The 19,169-nt window shown below is 40.9% G+C and overlaps 1 protein-coding gene across 2 annotated transcripts in view; it reads right to left on the bottom strand.

Annotated features, from left to right (window-relative positions):
- LOC133649803 (CXXC-type zinc finger protein 5-like) overlaps positions 1-18,701 on the bottom strand; it is a 47,309-nt gene extending 28,608 nt beyond the window's left edge. For both annotated transcript variants that reach the window (XM_062046472.1, XM_062046473.1), the window contains exons 1-2: positions 18,371-18,701; positions 5,323-6,326 (exon numbers count right to left, since the gene is read on the bottom strand). In XM_062046472.1, the coding sequence (XP_061902456.1) occupies positions 5,323-6,117 (795 nt within the window). In that variant the 5' untranslated portion in view covers positions 6,118-6,326; positions 18,371-18,701. The remainder of the gene's footprint in view (positions 1-5,322; positions 6,327-18,370) is intronic.
- Between the last annotated feature and the right edge of the window lie 468 nt (positions 18,702-19,169).

Here is a 19,169-nt window from a genome sequence, read left to right as displayed (position 1 = left end):
CTTTGTCATCCAAATCAAAGTAATCCTGGTAAGAGTCTGTGTTGTCCCAGTTCTCTACAGGCGTCTGTGTATCCAAATCAAAAGTCCTCCTGGTTAGAGTCTCTGTTATCCGAGTTCTTCCATCTTGACTGCATCTTCCGGGAATGTAAACAAAGAAGCGCCGGCTGTGTACTGTTGTGGCTGACTACGTTCGAAAAATACGTCCATTTCGCACCGACAACTTTCTTCTTTGCTTGCTTGGCTTCCTTCTCCATAATGCAATGAACATGATTGAAACAGATTCACGAACACAGATGTCCAGAATACTGTGGAATTATGAAATGAAAAGAGAGCTTTTTCGTATCGGCTTCAATGTGGAAGGCATACCCGTGTTCGCCGGGCAACGTCACACGCATACGTCATCCTCAGAGGCGTTTCGAACCGGAAGTTTAGCGGCAAATTTAAAATGTCACTTTATAAGTTAACCCGGCCGTATTGGCATGTGTTATAATGTTAAGATTTCATCATTGATATATAAACTATCAGACTGCGTGGTCGGTAGTAGTGGGTTTCAGTAGGCCTTTAAAACATGTATTGTCAAGTAAATCGTTTTGTGCATGTTGTAGGCATGTGAGCTAACGCTAGCGTAGCTTACTCGCTAATTACACAGCCGAAATAATACTTTGTTGTTCATGTTTGTACAGTTATTTAGTAAATATTTGAGCACTTTCAAAATGTATTTGTGTAAAAATCTTGAATGGGAAGGAGTGGTGACAATTACGCAACACATTGCATTCTTTTCACATGATTAATATCGAATGAAGTACTCAGTTGGTATCGGTATCATTTTAAGGGTACTGGTATTGGTACTGGTATCGAAAATTTTTAAACGCTATCCAGCCCTAGCGATGGGTGAGGTTGTGCCGCACGGGGACCTCATGTCTTTCCTCTCGTTCACTCCGCACCACCTTCATTAATACCTGGACAAAATGGACTGCCACAGTTTTATGGTGCGTTTACACACATATCAAGTTTTTGTGTCCAGAAAGTTGTATTAAATGCTTAAATATGAATTCACACTTTGGTTTCCAGGACTTCCAAGTTTGTATGTTCCTGGGATCCCAGATGTCTGCTATTTAGTCGAATTCCGCTATATTCTTAGCCAAGTGGTTTTTTTTTTTTTAGATTTCCATATAACACTGCTAACTCGGCTGCTAGCTGTCTGCTTAGAGCCAAAGCTAGGCCTTGTGCAGCCTGCGCTAACTGTCCACGTGGTCTAAATTGTGTTTTTCTGTCTAACATGTGGACACGTCCCTCTATCAGAGACAACCTCTCTAATAGAAGTGTGGAATTGTTACATGAAGCCATACTCGAGTTTATGCATGTGGTGATGTTTTTGGAGATAGCGATGCTAGGCTAAGCCTGGCTGCGCGTGAAGAATGATTTAAAAAATGTTGAGTTTGGACCGTCTTATAGTATAGGTTAACGAGTTAGGCAGTAAAGAAGATGAAAGTAGCCAGTAGATGGGGAAAACAGGATATATTCTTGTGGCGACACGAGTGCTGTAATACACTTCCTATGTCATGATTTAAAATATTAAACCCACTAACTCGATACTAAATCTAGTGCTGCATGGCCAAAGTTGCCTAAAAACCACTATAAAGTATAATCATGAATTTATCAAAACTACTTGTATTAAAAATCTTTGTTATAATTGAAAAAACAACAAACAAACCATGAATGCAATCTTACATCCATGACTTTACTAGTAGTTCTAGTTCAACAAAATATTTGAGTTTTTACAATTACAATATTTGTTATCAAATATATCTATAATATCCCATGTATCCATGAAATGTCTTGTAGTGATGGAGTGAAGAGATGTTCTTAAACCAGACAAAACATTGAACTAATGTCATAAGCTATGGATTTTGTACATTTTAGAATGGCTCGCATTGATATGGTGAAGATATTTTGTCAACAAAAATAATGAACAAATGAAATTAATTATGGATGCAACACTAAATTGGCCCTAGTGTGTGAATGTGAGTGTGAATGTTGTCTGTCTATCTGTGTTGGCCCTGCGATGAGGTGGCGACTTGTCCAGGGTGTGCCCCGCCTTCCGCCCGATTGTAACTGAGATAGGCTCCAGCGCCCCCCGCGACCCCGAAGGGAATAAGCGGTAGAAATGGATGGATGGATGGGCATACATTCTTGGAATGGCTAATATTTGCTATATTGAAGGTATAAAAAAAAAAACAATTAACTATTTATGATGTGTTACAGCCATGAAAAAGAGGTGTGGCTTTCAGTTTATAGCATCTAATAGATAGAAACCATTGGTAAGTTTTCTTGCATTTTTACTGAATTTCTAGGTAGGAAATGCCGTAAAAATGGTAAGATGTCTTTAACTTCAAAATGGCCCCTCAGACCCCCCGCTGATATGTTTTAATACATATATATATATATATATATATATATATATATATATATATATATATATATATATATATATATATATATATATATATATATATATATATATATATATATATATATATATATATTAACCTCACTGGGATGTCTGATAAACACATTTTTGGATATCGGCTACGTAATTTCCTTTATTCTCCTAATACTGTATTCAGGGGCGTGTGTAGTGATTTGGGGGGCCAAGGCAAACCTAGTCATTTGGGCTTGCCACATAACAAAAACAACATGGTAATATACTGTACCATGTTGTTAAAAACTACCATGCGAGCTGCATATTAACGCTTTCCCACCGCTTTCGCTGTATCTGATAGAAACATTAATCCATATTTAATATAATGTAAGCCCGTTTTTGGAGGACATTATTTTGTTAGCACAGTTTGACCGGATGTGACACATACCGCTATTTTTGTGAAGCCTGGAAGTGTGTGACTGGTGGAAAAAAGAGAGCTCTTGTTTGAACGAAAGACGAGATTGTTGTAGACTAAAATATTTTTAAAAAACGCTTCTTGACTTCCTGTCTGCCGTCCTTTTTGCTTAGCTTGCACTACATCTTACCAAACTAGGCCTAGGCCAGGGGTCGGCAACCTTTACCACTCAAAGAGCCATTTTGGCAAGTTTCACACATTAAAGAAAGTAATGGGAGCCACAAAAATGTTTTGAAAATTTTAAATGAAAAACACCGCATACAAAGCTTACATGCTTTGTGCTATGTTAACCAGGGGTCTCAGACACACGCACCGGCACGCACTTTAATGTGGGAATTGGATGTTAGTGCAGCCCGCGAGTTTTGGATGAATGTCGCTTGCGTCACACTTGCCAACCCTCTCATTTTTCCCGGGAGACTCCCGAATATCAGAGCGTGATGACACTGCATTTGGCGCCCTCTACAGTCTGCCCAATCAGTGTACCTGCTCGGCCACAAGTGGAATGCAGCTTTAGCTTGCTCACGTAAGAGACAGCAAGGCTACTAACTCAGCAGCCACACATCTTACACTGACGGTGCCAATACCCAGAATCCCATGCAGCCCTAACTCTTCCGCTCAACCAACCACGAAGAGGGGGGGGGGGGTTGATGTGTGGGGGGATTTGGTGGTAGCGGGGTGTATAATGTAGACCGGAAGAGTTAGGACTGCATGGGATTCTGGGTAATGGTTGTGTTGTGTTTATGTTGTGTTACAGTGGGATGTTCTCCAGAAATGTGTTTTTCATTCTTTTTTGGTGTGGGTTCACAGTGTGGCGCATATTTGTAACGTAACAATGTTGAAGTTGTTTGATACGGCTACCGTCAGTGTAAGCTGTGTGGCTGATGAGTAACTATGATTTGCTGTCTCCTGTGTGAGCAAGTAATAACAACCTACCACATGTGGCTGGCCTGGCATGCTGTAAGTACATGCTATAGAGGACAATTACTGCAGTGCAATTAGGGTACGCCCTTTATATAGTAATTAGAGTGTTAATAGGATTATTTTTCCCTGGGAGTAGTCTATGAGAGACACTGACATCCATAAGTCTCCTGGGAAAATCGAGGGGGTCGGCATGCATGTAGCTGAGCCGCATCAGAGTGGTCAAGGAGCCGCATGCGGCTCCGGAGCCGCGGGTTGCCGACCCCTGGCCTAGGCGATATATCGATTTTATCAGTAAATTTGAGGTTTTTGTTGCAGTCAATTTAAAAAAATAACTTTTTTTTTTTGTCCCCTTACTTCCTTAGCATAGATTCAAAACATGGCTAATGCTAACGAGAGTAAGACGTTTCTTCCAAAGAAAACAAAAAAATTGTCAGTACTTTGGTTTTGCGAAAAAACAGGCGCGGAACAAATGACGGCACGGTGCAAAGTTTGTTTAAAAAAGGCAGCAGCACAAACTTATTCCAGCATTGGAAACCGAAGCCTCCAGTCAAGTGCCGGAAATGCAACTCTACAAGCCGAACAAGACCACAACAACAAACAAACTCTGGTTAAAATGCATCTTATTGTGGTAGAATAATTTCCACCAGGTATGTATCATGATCCCATGTATAATGAGAAAGAAGCACGGTGGAGACTGATCACTTAAGCGATTGTTCTGCACACCGCCAAGATGTGTGAATGAAAAAGCCTGCCTTCATCCACTTACTAAATCTATTGTATAGTCTTCTCAATGTTTTACTTGATTATTTATTTGCACACAATGTATAATATTACATTTTGATTTACAGAAAGGGACAAAGTGGTAGAACTTTGATGGATGGATGGATGGATTTTATTCAAGACAGAAGTTTTAGGTTTTTACATTAATAATCTTAATGATGGAGATTTTTATTTATTTTCATGTATTGTGCAATGCTACATGTTTATTCATGGAGTTGTTGTTTTTTCAAGACAGAAGTTTTTAGTTTGCACTTTAATAATTTCAGTGTTGGATATTATTATTTATTTGCATGCAATCTGCTATAATATATTTTTGTTAACAGGAGTATTTTATTCAAGACTGGGATTTTATTTTTGGCCATATCGCCCAGGCCTATACCAGAACCTCGGTAACAATACTTTACCATTTTGAGCGATTTAATACTTGACTTGTGATGAAAAAGCATCACTCTCAATGCCACCTTTGCATCCTGCAATGACAGTAGCCCTTGCCGTGTCGAGCACGTATAATTCGGTGTCACTGAGAAAAGGGTTTGCACCTTGGGTAGTTTAATAAAAAAACTGTTTTCTTTTCTCGCTTTCTCTTCTTCTGCTTTCCACTTGGGTAACGGCTTCATTTATATAAGAATTGTGCCAACAAGTTTGTTTTGGTACAGTACGTTTTCCTGAATCAAGTCTGCACATGTGCAGTAACAAGGAATAGTCCAGGACTACAGTTTCTTACCTCCAGAGCAGCAGAAGGTTTCTTCTTCAATTCCTCACATTTGCGAAACTTGCAGATCTGATGACCCGTCTTGCGATTCCGGCAGCTGCTGCACTGCTCACAGTTAATCCGCCGTCGGCAAGGTGGGCACATGCCGCAACGTTTTCGTTTCTTTTTACCGGAGTTGATAGCAGAGGCCAGCTCGTTCTGTGCCGGATACTCCGTCAGACCGGCCATGTGCAGTGCGCTGTCCGCCAAAAACACTCCGGCCGGCGTCATGATGAAAAGCCCCGGGTTGAAGGGGAAGCCGCCCCCTACTCCATATGGAAAGTCAACAGGAACACCTGCGGCATCCGTGACAGACGTACCCTCTAAGTCGCTAGCCCCCGAGCCGGCATCTCCTCCGCCAACTCCCACTCCCATGCCCCCAGGAAGAAGCATGTGCTCCATACCAGCCCGCTTTAATAGTGCTGCTGCCTGGGCAAAGTGCAGCAGGCCATTCTGTCCCTCCAGAACCTGTTCTAGGGTTCGGTCCAACTTGGCTGCTGTCAGTGCGGAGACAGTGGGCTGGGGTGGTGTAGGTTGTTGGGGCTTGGCCAAGTGGCTCTTTGTCTCACTATTGTCTTTGTGTCCATTGCTGGTGGCGGAGGAGACCGCTGTGTACTGCGAGAGGGTGCGGGAGTTCTTAAGGCTCTTGTTTAATGGTGCACTGATGATGCCACTGCGGTTCCTGCGTTCTATGACAGGAGAGTCCTGTTTGCAGCTACTCCGCTCCAGGTCCTCGGTCCGGCCCCCGTGGGACAACCTACCAGACATGGTCCAGAGTGTATGTCCCGCCTGGGTTGGGGATGAGGGTGGAAAGGGAGCAGGGATAAACGTGAAAAACCTTTTCCTGGTCCGTTCTGTGCCCTGGTGAGAATAATGCCACTCCTTGATGGACGAGTCAGCCAACCGACAACAGACAGGCCTTCTGCCTGCTCTACAGCTAAGCTCTCATCCACGTTCTTCCATGGGCCACCGGGAACCTTGACACATGGAGACAAGGGAGTGCAAAGGCAATTGATCAAAATCTTACTTTTTCCAATTTTAACAAACATTTGTCACAAACTAAATGGAGAATGTGAGAATACTTAAAATGTATATTTGTTGCAATGATATAATTTCCTATGTAAATATTCAAGATCATATGGTGGTATTTTGCATCAAACCATTGTAAGGATGAAGACAATTCTGAAGACAGGTAGCGCTAGACTCCCAACTGGACAGAGATGCAATCAAGCACTGGGCTTGAGATTCCTGTGGCTGCTCATCTATGAAAAGGCAAACTCCGCCCGTATTCTCCTGACCTGTCCGTGTTCACAAACAAGCACACCGCCTCCCACAGAAAAGCCGAGGAAATGGCCGGGCCATTCCTTATAAGGGAAACAAAGGGAAAGGAGGGGAAGAGGACGGGGAGGGGGTATGGGGGGGGGGGGGGGGCATCTGTGCAGTGTGTGGAAATTGGAAGGCCAGAATTAGTGGGAGGTAAAGCTTCAAAGGCAAGAGCACAGCCCCCACATTCTCACCAGCACAGGGGGATGTGGCGCCAGTGAACCAGAGCCAGCTCCACAGCCCTTCGGCCCCATAGTTTCAGTTTCTCCCACTCCAGTCTTGACCAGGGTCCGGTTTCCCCTAAGCATCTCAGCACTAATTGCATCTCTCTGCGGTTGCAAGTGAACGCATAAAAGCGTTGCGAGTCATCACAGAGTGATTATGTGTGGGTTTTATATAACACGGGACAAGACGAAGTACGTGTTTAGCGGTCATTTCTGAATACTCTCATGTAGTTAAAAGCAGCTAAGTGGTTATTGATAGACATTTGAAATTCACACACTCTGAGTTGCGCTCTGGCAGCTGTGCATCCGCAGAAGTAAATCGGGTGAGCTTGGGCCTATGCCCAGGACTATTTCTTGATTAATCAAGACCTGGGAGAATATCCAGTTCTGATCCAGGCGCTTCATCAATGTTCTAAATACAGTAAACGTGCTAAAAGCCTTGAGTGTTCCACAAGATTAATGAATTGGCATACAATCAATCACTACAACAAATGAGTTCTCAAGTCATCTACAAAGTGACAAAACTGGCAGAGACGACCCATAAACACTTTCAAGAAAAAAAAAAGTGTGATTTACTGTAATGGGTAACTCAGCTGGGACATGTCGATCCCTCCGTCGTAGGATGACGCCATGAATTATAAGATGATGTGTATTGTCAGTGAGGTTGTTTCACTAATTTATAGTGCAGATGTGACGCAGCACTTTGGATACTGCTGACTTGCTCTGCGACAGTCCAGGCAAAACCTTCTGGCTGATAATGACATAACACATTGCTGAACGTCTTCCAATTGTCAACATGATATAACAAGTGGCTTTTAGATCTTTACTATTTTTATAGAATTGTTTTTAGACTGAATAGACGAATCCGACTGGTTTTACCAGAAAAGTCGATTACATTACATTGTTTCTTATGACCTACTCACTGCCATGTTCTAATTATCCTAATGAGTTTATAACTTCAAGTGTACTCCTTAAAGGTGTCCTATCATGCAAAACCGACTATTCTTACCTGTTGGTACTTGTTTTTGTGTAATTGGGTGTCCCGAAAATTTTAAATCTAACCATGGATGCATGGCTGAAATTATTATAAAATAATCTTACCTAGTTCCATTTGGAATTTGAGACTTTAGTGACATATTTTGTCTTAGTTACGTCAGAGAATAACTCCATATACTGTATGGCCCAGTAGAGATTTACCCAAAGAGCTTTGAGCGAGTCCCCCATTATTATTAAATTCTAGTCCAAAGTTATAGTCAATAAGTTATTTATTTTTCTCTATCGTCTTGTTGTAGGAGCAGACTGTCTCATACATGTACATGTATCCTAAAATCCTCTGCTGTTGCCATTTCTAATAAAAAGTAGCATATAGTTCTAACTATCTGTCAATAGATGGTGTTTTGTAGAATAACTAAATTATTTGTTTTTGGGTATTTAATCAGCTCCACCACCAACTGCTGTTCTGTCGTGCATACTATAAAATTTGAATGATCTATTCTCTTGATATTGTTATGTAAATCTGCAGAGGAAAACAACTTTTAGCAGTGCTTAAACTAAAAGTGTGACATGATTCATTATGAAGGGATGAAAATACAACATGTGCCAAAATTTTCATTTGAAAGGCTCACAGGTTTACTGGGTATTCCAAGCAGGCACAAGACATTGATACAACGTTGATTATACATACATGTCCTTTAAAATTGACTTTGAAACAACATTACAAAATAGTTGTATTTGTAAAATTGAGACAACGTTGGTGTCTAACATTGGATCCACAGTGTTGGTTGGAGGATGACCAAATTTCAATGGTCAAATCAACGCCAGAACCTGACATTGAATACATGTTGTCAAAAAGCATGTTGTTTCAACGTTGAATTTTGGTTGTAAAATATTGGTTGGGAAATTACCAAAATTCAATGCTCAAATCAACGTGAGAACCCAACATTGATTAAACGTCGTCAAAAACATGTTGTTCCAATGTTAGGATTGAGTTGCTCAATGTCAGGACCTAATTCAACAAGTACTCAACGTTGTTTTAATGTCTTGTGCCTGCTGGGTTCAGCCTTGCAGTGAAGCTGGAGCCAAGGGCAGCACACCACACTTCAGGTGTTAGTTTGCACTTCTGTATTGTATTCCTATGTATTTGGTAGGAGCTTAATGCCTTTTTGAAGGCGCGCCTAGCATCACACGCATTGATCAGTCACAATTAGGGCTGCAGCTATTGATTATTTTCCCAATTGAGTAATGGTCTATCGATTAGTTTGTTTGATTAATTGAGTAATCGGATAAAACACACTTTTAGCCTCAAAGGTGGAAAATAGTTGTTTATGCTTGCCATAACCTTCATCAACTTTGAAATTGCACTTTTGCGTGTGTGCATTAATAAAAATAAAATACAAAATCTCCGTTGTTCGCCACCACACAGATCATGGCACTCATAAGTATTGCTTATGGGCAACAGCCGAGCAGAAACTATGTCCCAGGCACTCCATGCGGCGTGGGCATTATCAATTTTCAATTGTAACACTTATCAAATGATTAATCGAAGCAACAGAATATAAATAAAAGGTATTTTCTAATCAATTAACCCTATAGTCACAATCAAACACCATCAACCTTAAACGTGGTGCACAGTCTTGGGCTGAACAAGCCAACGTCATGACTCTTTAGACTCTCTCACCACATCACTTACTGAAGGCTCTGCTGTCCTGACGTGAACCGTCCCCTGAACCACAACCGTGGGCTTCTGAGAGTTCCAAATGCAATGCAGCTGAAACCCGATAATTTAGTGTCGCTTTGTACTTGAGGCACTTTTACTCAATTTCCTGTGTCACAGACTTGATACTGCAGTTCATGCTTGAAGCTATACACCTCTGGTTGCTGTAAATTGACAATGTTATTACTGTGGTAGTCAAATGTTGCATGCTGCCTTAGTATAAAACGAAGACATACTCCACTGTACATGACCTTTTCCTTATTATTGTCAAAAGTTTCTGTATAGGATTAACAACATGGTATTCAGATCTGCATACAAACAGTTTTAAATAATCAATATGTCACTTTGGTGTGGGTGGGGCTTTATAAGTGTGATGTGATCCTGCAATCAAAGTATTTAAAATAGCTGGCGCCCCGATGCCACAGTTGTGTTTTACTGTGAGGCTTTGGGGTTCAATTTTTCATATAACAGAATTCAGTCTTTAGCAAGCTGTTAAAGGGTAACTGCACTTTTTGGGGAATTCTGCCTATCGTTCACAATCATTATGAGAGACAAAAACACACGTCTTTTTTTGGGGGGGATTCTAAAAATGCTAAAAAAACACTTGCAAAATGTGGTTAATGGGAGTCACTGTTTTAGCCTTCAAAGCAAACGACTTCAAAACCCTCCATCAATATACATATATTATATACACACTGCAAGTAAATATATAATGTAGTAACATGCACATTCATAACAACATTTACTGTAATTTGGTAATTTTATGCCTTACCGGGAATTCTTTCCTCAGCGCATTTATTTCCGTTTCCATAGCAGTGCACCTCCGACTTCCAGCAACAAATGTGTGTTCCTACTTCTGGAAACAATCGCTTGTGTTTACTAATCATAGCAGATTGGTAACAGACATCAAAGACGACTATTTTTAGACAAATGAGGATACACAACCTTATCTTTTTGAACCCAAATATACGGAAGATGAACTGCTGCTGAGAGAAGCGAGCGCGAGGAAAGGGTGAAACGTTGTAGCAGACGGAAGCCGAGAGAGTAAGGTCAGGGTGACTTGCAGGGGTAAATGTGGAACTTGGAGCCAAGCTATGCTGACATAAATGACGTGCTTACCCAAAGTCAACTTGAAAAAACGTCCCCGGCCAACTTGACCAAACAGACAACTGCCCATCGAGTGAGTCACTGTAATATTGACAATGATCCATGCAGCACATCATGCTTGTTATTACAAATATATACAATGTCGAGCTTGCTGTGTACAAACAAAACATGAAATGTGGGCTAATACTTTACAGATACTGTAATATGATTGTTCATGTTTTTCAGTCAGTACAGATTGGCGTCTTATCGCATTGTGTTGTGCATTACAAACTCAAGCTAGTTTACGGCTAGTGCCGTAGCATGCCGTCGCAAAACGATGTATTACTATGCTAGATAAACAGTTCCTCAGTGTTCACTCTTACAATAACAATGTCACTACAGCTTGGTTATTATACAGGTTACGGAACGTAAATCAAGTATAGTTTGCAGTTTTGGGATGCATTTTTAAAGTGATCGAGAGGCAGAATGGATTGCTCCTATCAGCTGCATTTCTAGCCACTTAGATTGTAGATTATTACAAATTAGAATGCAAAAAAAAACATTTTGTCTTCGTGTCTCTCATTAGTATTGTAAACGATAGGCAAAATTAAAGCTAATTTGGTTTAAATGTTAAAGCATTTGCCAGAAATTTGGTGTGAAGTCTGATTATGATTAACCACAAGTATCAGATGGCGTTCTATTTACCTGCATTTTCAAAAGACACTTTTCCACCAAACTCTGAAAAGCCGTCTGAAATCAGAATTTTCTACAGAATGTCGTTTACATACATTACAAATGTGCATGAATGACCCTGAGAGGGACCAGCGGTAGAAAATGGACGGATGGATGGAAAATGTATTTTATTCATTTGTATATTTATATCCTTACAGCTCCCAAATGAAGTTTTCTCTCTTTTCAATACTTGTTTATGCGCTTGTTAGCTTACATTGCTTACTTTGCACTGACTCTGCAAACAAGGGACTAAAACTAATGTGGATCTATGCTGAAGTTGTGACGTCCACCCACTAGCGCCTTGAAAACCCACTAATTAACAACTTGTGTCTCAATTATTCAATCCGTGCAAGAACCCGAGGAGTAAAACGTCAATTTGTTGTTTACGGCCACGTTCCTGCCAAACCATTTCAGTTGCCAGGCAACCAGTGAGGGCTCCAGGAAGTTACTGGGCCAAGAAATACTCAGGTACATAACCCTTTGTGAATTAACTGCCAGCTCCTGGCGATGGCATCAAACTTTGCTTGCAGCCACATGCGAGTGCTATCAATCCTATCAAACTTTTGGCAGTAAAATTAATAAATGTGTATGCCAACGTGTTTAGCCTTTCCTTTGAGATATATGGCACAAAGAGCATGCGTTTGTGTGCCGTATATATATATATATATATATATATATATATATATATATATATATATATATATATATATATATATATATATATATATATATATATATATATATATATATATATATATATATATATATATATATATATATATATATATATATATATACCAAAGCTATTACATTGTTAAAACACTAAGTCAAATGTAAAGACTGTCAAGATGCCAGAAAAATGACTGGAAGTGGAACTAGAGAATGGAAGTTTGATATTGTTGTGGTATGATGTGCTAGTATTAGTTTGTTTAGCGATATTATTCCACTTTCTGAATTGCTTAGGTTCTCACCATTATGATTGTAAAGACTTGAAATGACTGACTTGAAATAACAAGATACCTTTGAAAGACTTGTGTCCTCGGATGCCTTACTTCATTCTGTGTGCATGTGTTTGTGTGTGTGCGGCCCTGTACAATAGTAATACACATCCTCCTCCCAATCCTCCCTATGACAACACAGCTGATAAATGGGTGGGTGGGTCAGTCGATGACATGGTTGACTGATCAATAGGTGATGGAGAAAAGCATTTTAGGGCTTGGGTGTGTTTATTTTTTCCTCTTGTGTGGAGGGAGGGTCATAAGGATGGCTGATCATTATTTCACTTAATACAAGTCAAAACTTGAATTCACATAAAAACATTATTTGGTGAAATATTGGTGCTACCCAAAGATAATTTATTGCCTTTAATTACTTCTAAGAGTCACATCATCAATTCTTTGCAACGATTACTATGCGATCGTCACAACAACACTTACTGACTTACTTTTGTTGGCTGTATAATCATTGGCCTACAACTAAGATCAAAGATTCCCACTAGAAATAAAAAGATTATCTGCCAAAAACAATACAACATATCATTGAATTCTACCAATTAATATATGAGTAATATAGTGTTTAAAATTTGACTTAAACGAACCATATATTTAGCCTTTTCAATTAATGTTTAAGTAAATGCTGATGATGTCTAGTGTCACTTAAAAATAATTGTATTTCTTACAGAAATAAATGAACAATTAAAAGTGAATGAAAGTTTCAAAAAGTAACAAATTGGGTAATATGTACTGTAATTGGATAAATGAGCTCGGGAACAAACACTATACGATTGCTTGACAAACTGTGATAACATTTTATGACATTATCAGAGTGTTTAAAAATTGTATTACCTGAATCATCCTATTTTTATAGTGTTCACAGTTATACTGTGTTATAGCGTATTAATAGTTTGTTGCTCTTTGTTATTTTTAAGCATCCATTTATTGGTTTTCATATACCCCACTTTCTGTAGGATTCAGTTTTTGACTTTTTTTTTTTTTTTTGCCAAAAGTTTGCCCTTTTGTATATTTTCCTGTAGGGATGGGTACCTTTCACATTTGAACCGATGCGGTGCCAATTTTTAGTGCTTTTGTGGGTTTTCATGCGTTAAGAGATTTTAATTGTTTGATAATATTTTTTTAATTGAACATTTAACAATGAAAGATTATGATACACTATATTGCCAACATTATTTGGCCACCTGCCTTGACTCACATAAGAACTTGAAGTGCCATCCCATTCCTAACCCATGGGGTTCAATATGATGTCAGTCCACCTTTTGCAGCTATTACAGCTTCAACTCTTCTGGGAAGGCTGTCCACAAGGTTGCGCAGTGTGTTTATATAAATTTTCGACCATTCTTCCAAAAGCGCATTGGTGAGGTCACACACTGATGTTGTGGCTCTTAGTCTCCGTTCTAATTCATCCCAAATGTGTTCTATCGGCTTTCAGGTCAGGACTATGTGCAGGCCAGTCAAGTTCATCCACACCAGACTCTGTCATCCATGTCTTTATGGACCTTGCTTTGTGCACTGGAGCACAGTCATGTTGGAAGAGGAAGGGACTCACTCCTAACTGTTCCCACAAGGTTGGGAGCATGGAATTGTCCAAAATGTTTTGGTTCCCTGGAGCATTCAAAGTTCCTTTCACTGGAACTAAGGAGCCAAGCCCAACTCCTGAAAAACAACCCCACACCATAATTCCTCCTCTACCAAATTTCACACTCTGCACAATGCAGTCCGAAATGTAGCGTTGTCCTGGCAACCTCTAAACCCAGACTCATCCATCAGATTGCCAGATGGAAAAGCGTGATTCATCACTCCAGAGAACGTGTCTCCACTGCTCTAGAGTCCAGTGGCGACGTGCTTTACACCACTGTACCCGACGCTTTGCATTGGACTTTGTGATGTATTGCTTAGATGCAACTGTCGGCCATGGAAACCCATTCCATGAAGCTCTCTGCGTACTGTACGTGGGCTAATTGGAAGGTCACATGAAGTTTGGAGCTCTGTAGCAACTGACTGTGCAGAAAATCTGCGAGCTCTTTGCACTATGCGCTTCAGCATCCACTGACCCCTCTCTGTCAGTTTACGTGGCCTACCACTTCATAGCTGAGTTGCTGTTGTTCCCAAACTCTTCCATTTTCTCATAATAAAGCCGACAGTTGACTTTGGAATATTTAGGAGCGAGGAAATTTCACGACTGAATTTGTTGCACAAGTGGCATTCTCTGACAGTTCCACACTGGAAAACACTGGAAATCACTGAGCTAATGAGAGCGCCCCATTCTTTCACAAATGTTTGTAGAAACTGTCTCCATGCCTAAGTGCTTAATTTTATACACCTGTGGCTGGGCCAAGTGATTAGGACACCTGATTCAGATTATTTGGATGGGTGGCCAAATACTTTTGGCAATATAGTGTATCTCTACTGTCCACTTGTTATATCTTGATTTCTAGCCCTTCTGAGTCTCATATGCTTGTATTATATAGTAAACTTTGAATACAGTTGCAATTCCAAGACTCTAGATGGCAGTAGGAGTGTTGCCTAGTCAAGGATCAGTCTTTGCCATTAAGGTGAATGTGCCAGCTGTTCTTTTGTTGCGCTCTACAAGGTGTTTATACTGTAAGCATTGTATTTGTTACACACCAGCTGTTTGATAGTAACTTGTATCTTAGTTGTAGTTTTCATTACCAAATTTGGGGGTGTTGTATAATGTTGCATCATCTACCAGGCATACAAATTCTCGGACATGTTGTAATGAGAAACTGGAAATATGTGTTGTACAATATCGTAATCGTATGCATGTTCAAAAAAAAATGTTTGAGCTAGCCGGCCGTGACGTCACATGCAACAATGGTATTAAAATATGGCACTGTTTGATTTTACGTGATTTTACGATAGGTACAAAAGTAACAAATTGGCCACCCATCCCTACTCTTTTGGTTATCGTGCGGCATGGCATTCCGCAGAATCGAGTGTTTAAACTAAGAATCCCATGCATTGGTGACTCAGTGGCTGTACTTTTTTTTATTATTATTAAGCCACTATGGGACCAAATAGAGTTGTGCCAGCACTGAGGTTGGTACGAGTACCAAAATGCATTTCGTTACTTTTCAAAACAAACGGGGTCCACAAAAAAAATTACTTATTGGCTTTATGTTAACAAAAAATCGTATTATACATTAAACATATGTTTCTTATTGTGATCAAAGAATAATTTTGTCATAAAATAAAATAGTGAACATTCTAGACAACTTCTCTTTTAGTAGTAAGTAAGCAAACAAAGGATCCTAATTTGGCTGCTGACGTATGCAGTGATATATTGTGTCATTTTTCTTTCAATTATTTTGTCAAAATTATGAGGGACAAGCGGTAGAAAATGTATTATTAATCTACTTGTTCATTTACTGTTAATATCTGCTTACTTTCTGTTTTAGCATGTTCTATCTACACTTCTGTTAAAATGTAATAACCACTTATTCTTCTGTTGTTTGGATACTTCACATTAATTTTAGGTGATATAACACATTTTGGTATCAATCCAATACCAAGTAGTTACAGAATCATACATTGGTCATAATTAAAGTTCTCCTGTGTCCATGAAATATTTCCAGACTTTATAAACAATTTTTAAAAAATTACATAAGATTTTGTGAAAATAAAAAATATCAAAGTGGCCATTTTAGTATTGACTAGATACGGCTCTTGTACTTGGTATCGTTAAAGTTGATGTATGCATAGGTCCACCCATTTGTTTATATTCAGGAGAGCTAGCTTTCTGTTAGCGGTTAGCTATTCTATTGTATCCTAGTGTGTATATACAGTGTGCAGTGACGCATGTTTAGCTATTCCTTGTCCTGCAGGGATGATACATGAAAGAAACTTATGACTGCGTATGGATGTCAGCCAATTGCGAGCTATGTTTTAAAGCACCTCTTGTAAAGCGGCGCTTCAGTTTTTATAGCGTCACATTTATAATTTGTTTTTAAGCTGAAATGCGTCCATTCTGCCTCTAATATCTCCACACCGTGTCTACTTATAAGTTCTCTCTGTACGTGTGCGGTGCTAAACATGAGCCTCTGCTCATATTACCAACAATCTCATGACGTGACGACAGCGCGCCGTAATGTCCGTAAAAAAAAAAATAGTACAGGTATTTTTCCCGAGGCAGTATAGTATAGTTTTTAATTCATTGTTAGTATCGGTATACCGTACAACCCTAGTCAGCACATTAAAAAAAGGTGGAAAACAATACTGAACTCAACAAAGAACTTGCAGCAAAGTACGAATGTGCCATTTGTGAGGCTATTCCCTCTCCACTGATCGCCGTCTTTGCCAACAAAAATCTGAAATCAGGGTAAAAACAAATGTTCAGTTATTCATTTACAAAACTGTAATTATTCTCTAAAAAATGTGTTTTGTGTTAATTTTTTTGGATGCCTGGAACAGATAATTTCTTATGGGAAAAACCTCTTCAGTTTTCTTACAAAACAGCTTTTGTCGGCCCTTCGGAATAAAAACCGAGGTACTACTGTAAACAAAATATTTATGTGAATACTGTGAAATATTTTCTTTAGTGGTTGTGAGCAGGGCAACACTAAATTGGCCCTAGTGTGTGAATGTGAGTGTGAATGTTGTCTGTCTATCTGTGTTGGCCCTGTGATGAGGTGGCGACTTGTCCAGGGTGTACCCTGCCGCTGTGATAGGCTCCAGGAACCCCCGCCAACCCGAAAGGGACAAGCGATAAAAAATGGATGGATGGATGGGTTATGAGTAGGACATGAAGACATCGGCACAATGGTCACTATCCTAACATGATTTTCCTTGCAGAAAAAGTCCTATAATATACAACTGATAGTTTTTGTTTACCAAGTAATAGCAGGCGGCATGCAGGCGGCATTTTTTTTTAGAAACAGAGACAAAATGTTTAACTTTCTTAGTAGTCACCCTACTAGACAATAAACCTTTCCCATGCTGCCTGCCTCATTAAAGTGCGGGGAACTGACGTCACTGCAGGCGCAGGTGGCGACTTATCGCAGTCAGCATTTAAAAAACAAACATCGGTTTTTTGGGGGGGGTTTTTCCGTTCCTGCACCTTGATGCCTATTTAGACCACCAAGTGATTCAACTTGCTGAGACGCTGGAATACTTTATGCATGAGTGCAACGCAATTGATGGACATAATGCGACCCCCCACCAACCTAGCCCTCGCCTCCTCCTTCCTCTACCCCCCCCCTGCAGACACGCTGTCGACGACGAGCGTCACATTTTCAATTCCTCCCACCTCCTACACACACACACACACACACGCACAGGAAGTTAAAAAGCATGGTGACAACGATTAGACTACAACACTCACACAGCCTCCATCCGGTGCACATTTTCTGCCAAGTTGAAGACAAACACGCGTAATGTTGCACCTCGTGGTGCGTTTAAGGACACCTGAGAACTTGCTCAGGCTCGGACAAAAGCACACCGAGGCGTAGATAAGAGAGATTGTGGCATCTGGACCGGGACGAAGCTCACTTCCTGCCTCTTTTTACGCACCATTAATATTGCTTGTTTGTGTTTGGAGGGGCACGGCAGCGGAATAAGTCACTAAACCCACCAGTCACACACACACACACACACACACACACAAACACACACACACACACACAAATATAAACACACAAGAATGGTTCAAGTTTTCACGCCGCGCGCATCCGAAATTAAAGGCGAGATTGTCGGTGCCAAGTGGGAGCAGCATCTTTACGCACCGCTTTTGTCTGGAGCTCGGAAGCCCATCTGCGGCACCGGCTCCCGCAGTGTCATCCGAGTCCAAAACGTTTCGCTTTGTGGAGATGACGTCCCCGAACTTTTTTTGGACTTACTTGAGCAAAGTGCGGTGCACCGCTCCACCTCTCATTCAATGTTATTTGTACACACAGATGCGTATTGGCACCTACCAGAGCGGATACGAGCACAGGAGGGCTGAGGGGCTGCTCCCACAGTCCGAGAGCTCCGTCTTCCCAAGCCTTGTCGTGCGCAATGGTGACACACACAAAAAACACCCAAAAGCGGGAAGGAAAGACAATTTGTCCCCCCTCCTCTCCTTCCACAAGTAGCCTGCGGCGCGTCCGTGTAGTCGGAAACACGCGAGGTTCGAAACGAAAGAGTGTTTTTGGCCGAGGCGGACTTTCCGTGGTGCTCGGACGCGTGGGTTCCCCCCAGCCTGCCTTCTCCGGTCCTGGCGATCCCACCTCTACAACCCCACTCGCCGAGAGGAACATGCAAACACGTTTCATGGATTTTTGGAGCTCGGAGGAAAAACCGAAGTGGACTTTTGGTGCGGCGCGACACTCGGACAAGGACACTTTCTGCAGCCTGCACGATTGTCGTGGAAACACGCAGCGCACAACCGATGTCATCAATCCGTTTGACTATATGGCGCGGTTTCTCACGTTAATAAGTGGTACAGATACATTTTGGAACTTAAAAACACGTTCTATTTGCATCATCATTGCTGCTCGGTTGTTTATTTTACCGTCCCAAAACTCTTATTTGAATATGGATCATTGAACTCACTCCAGAAATGCACCCTCCCTCCCCCCGGTCGGTCCTTCAATCGGAGAGTCCACTCCGCGTCTTCGGACCAGCCCTGGTGCTTGGCAGGCGTTCAGCCCAAGTGTGTGGACATGACACCGCCAGGGCGGCAGAGATTTTCCTTCATTTCTCTCCTTCCCGATCGCAGACCGGCTGACATTG

This window comes from Entelurus aequoreus, linkage group LG05, assembly GCF_033978785.1.
Source record: "Entelurus aequoreus isolate RoL-2023_Sb linkage group LG05, RoL_Eaeq_v1.1, whole genome shotgun sequence".
Classification (NCBI taxonomy): domain Eukaryota; kingdom Metazoa; phylum Chordata; class Actinopteri; order Syngnathiformes; family Syngnathidae; genus Entelurus; species Entelurus aequoreus.
Note: the sequence above shows the minus strand (reverse complement) of the source record. Positions and strands in the feature narration are given on the sequence as shown.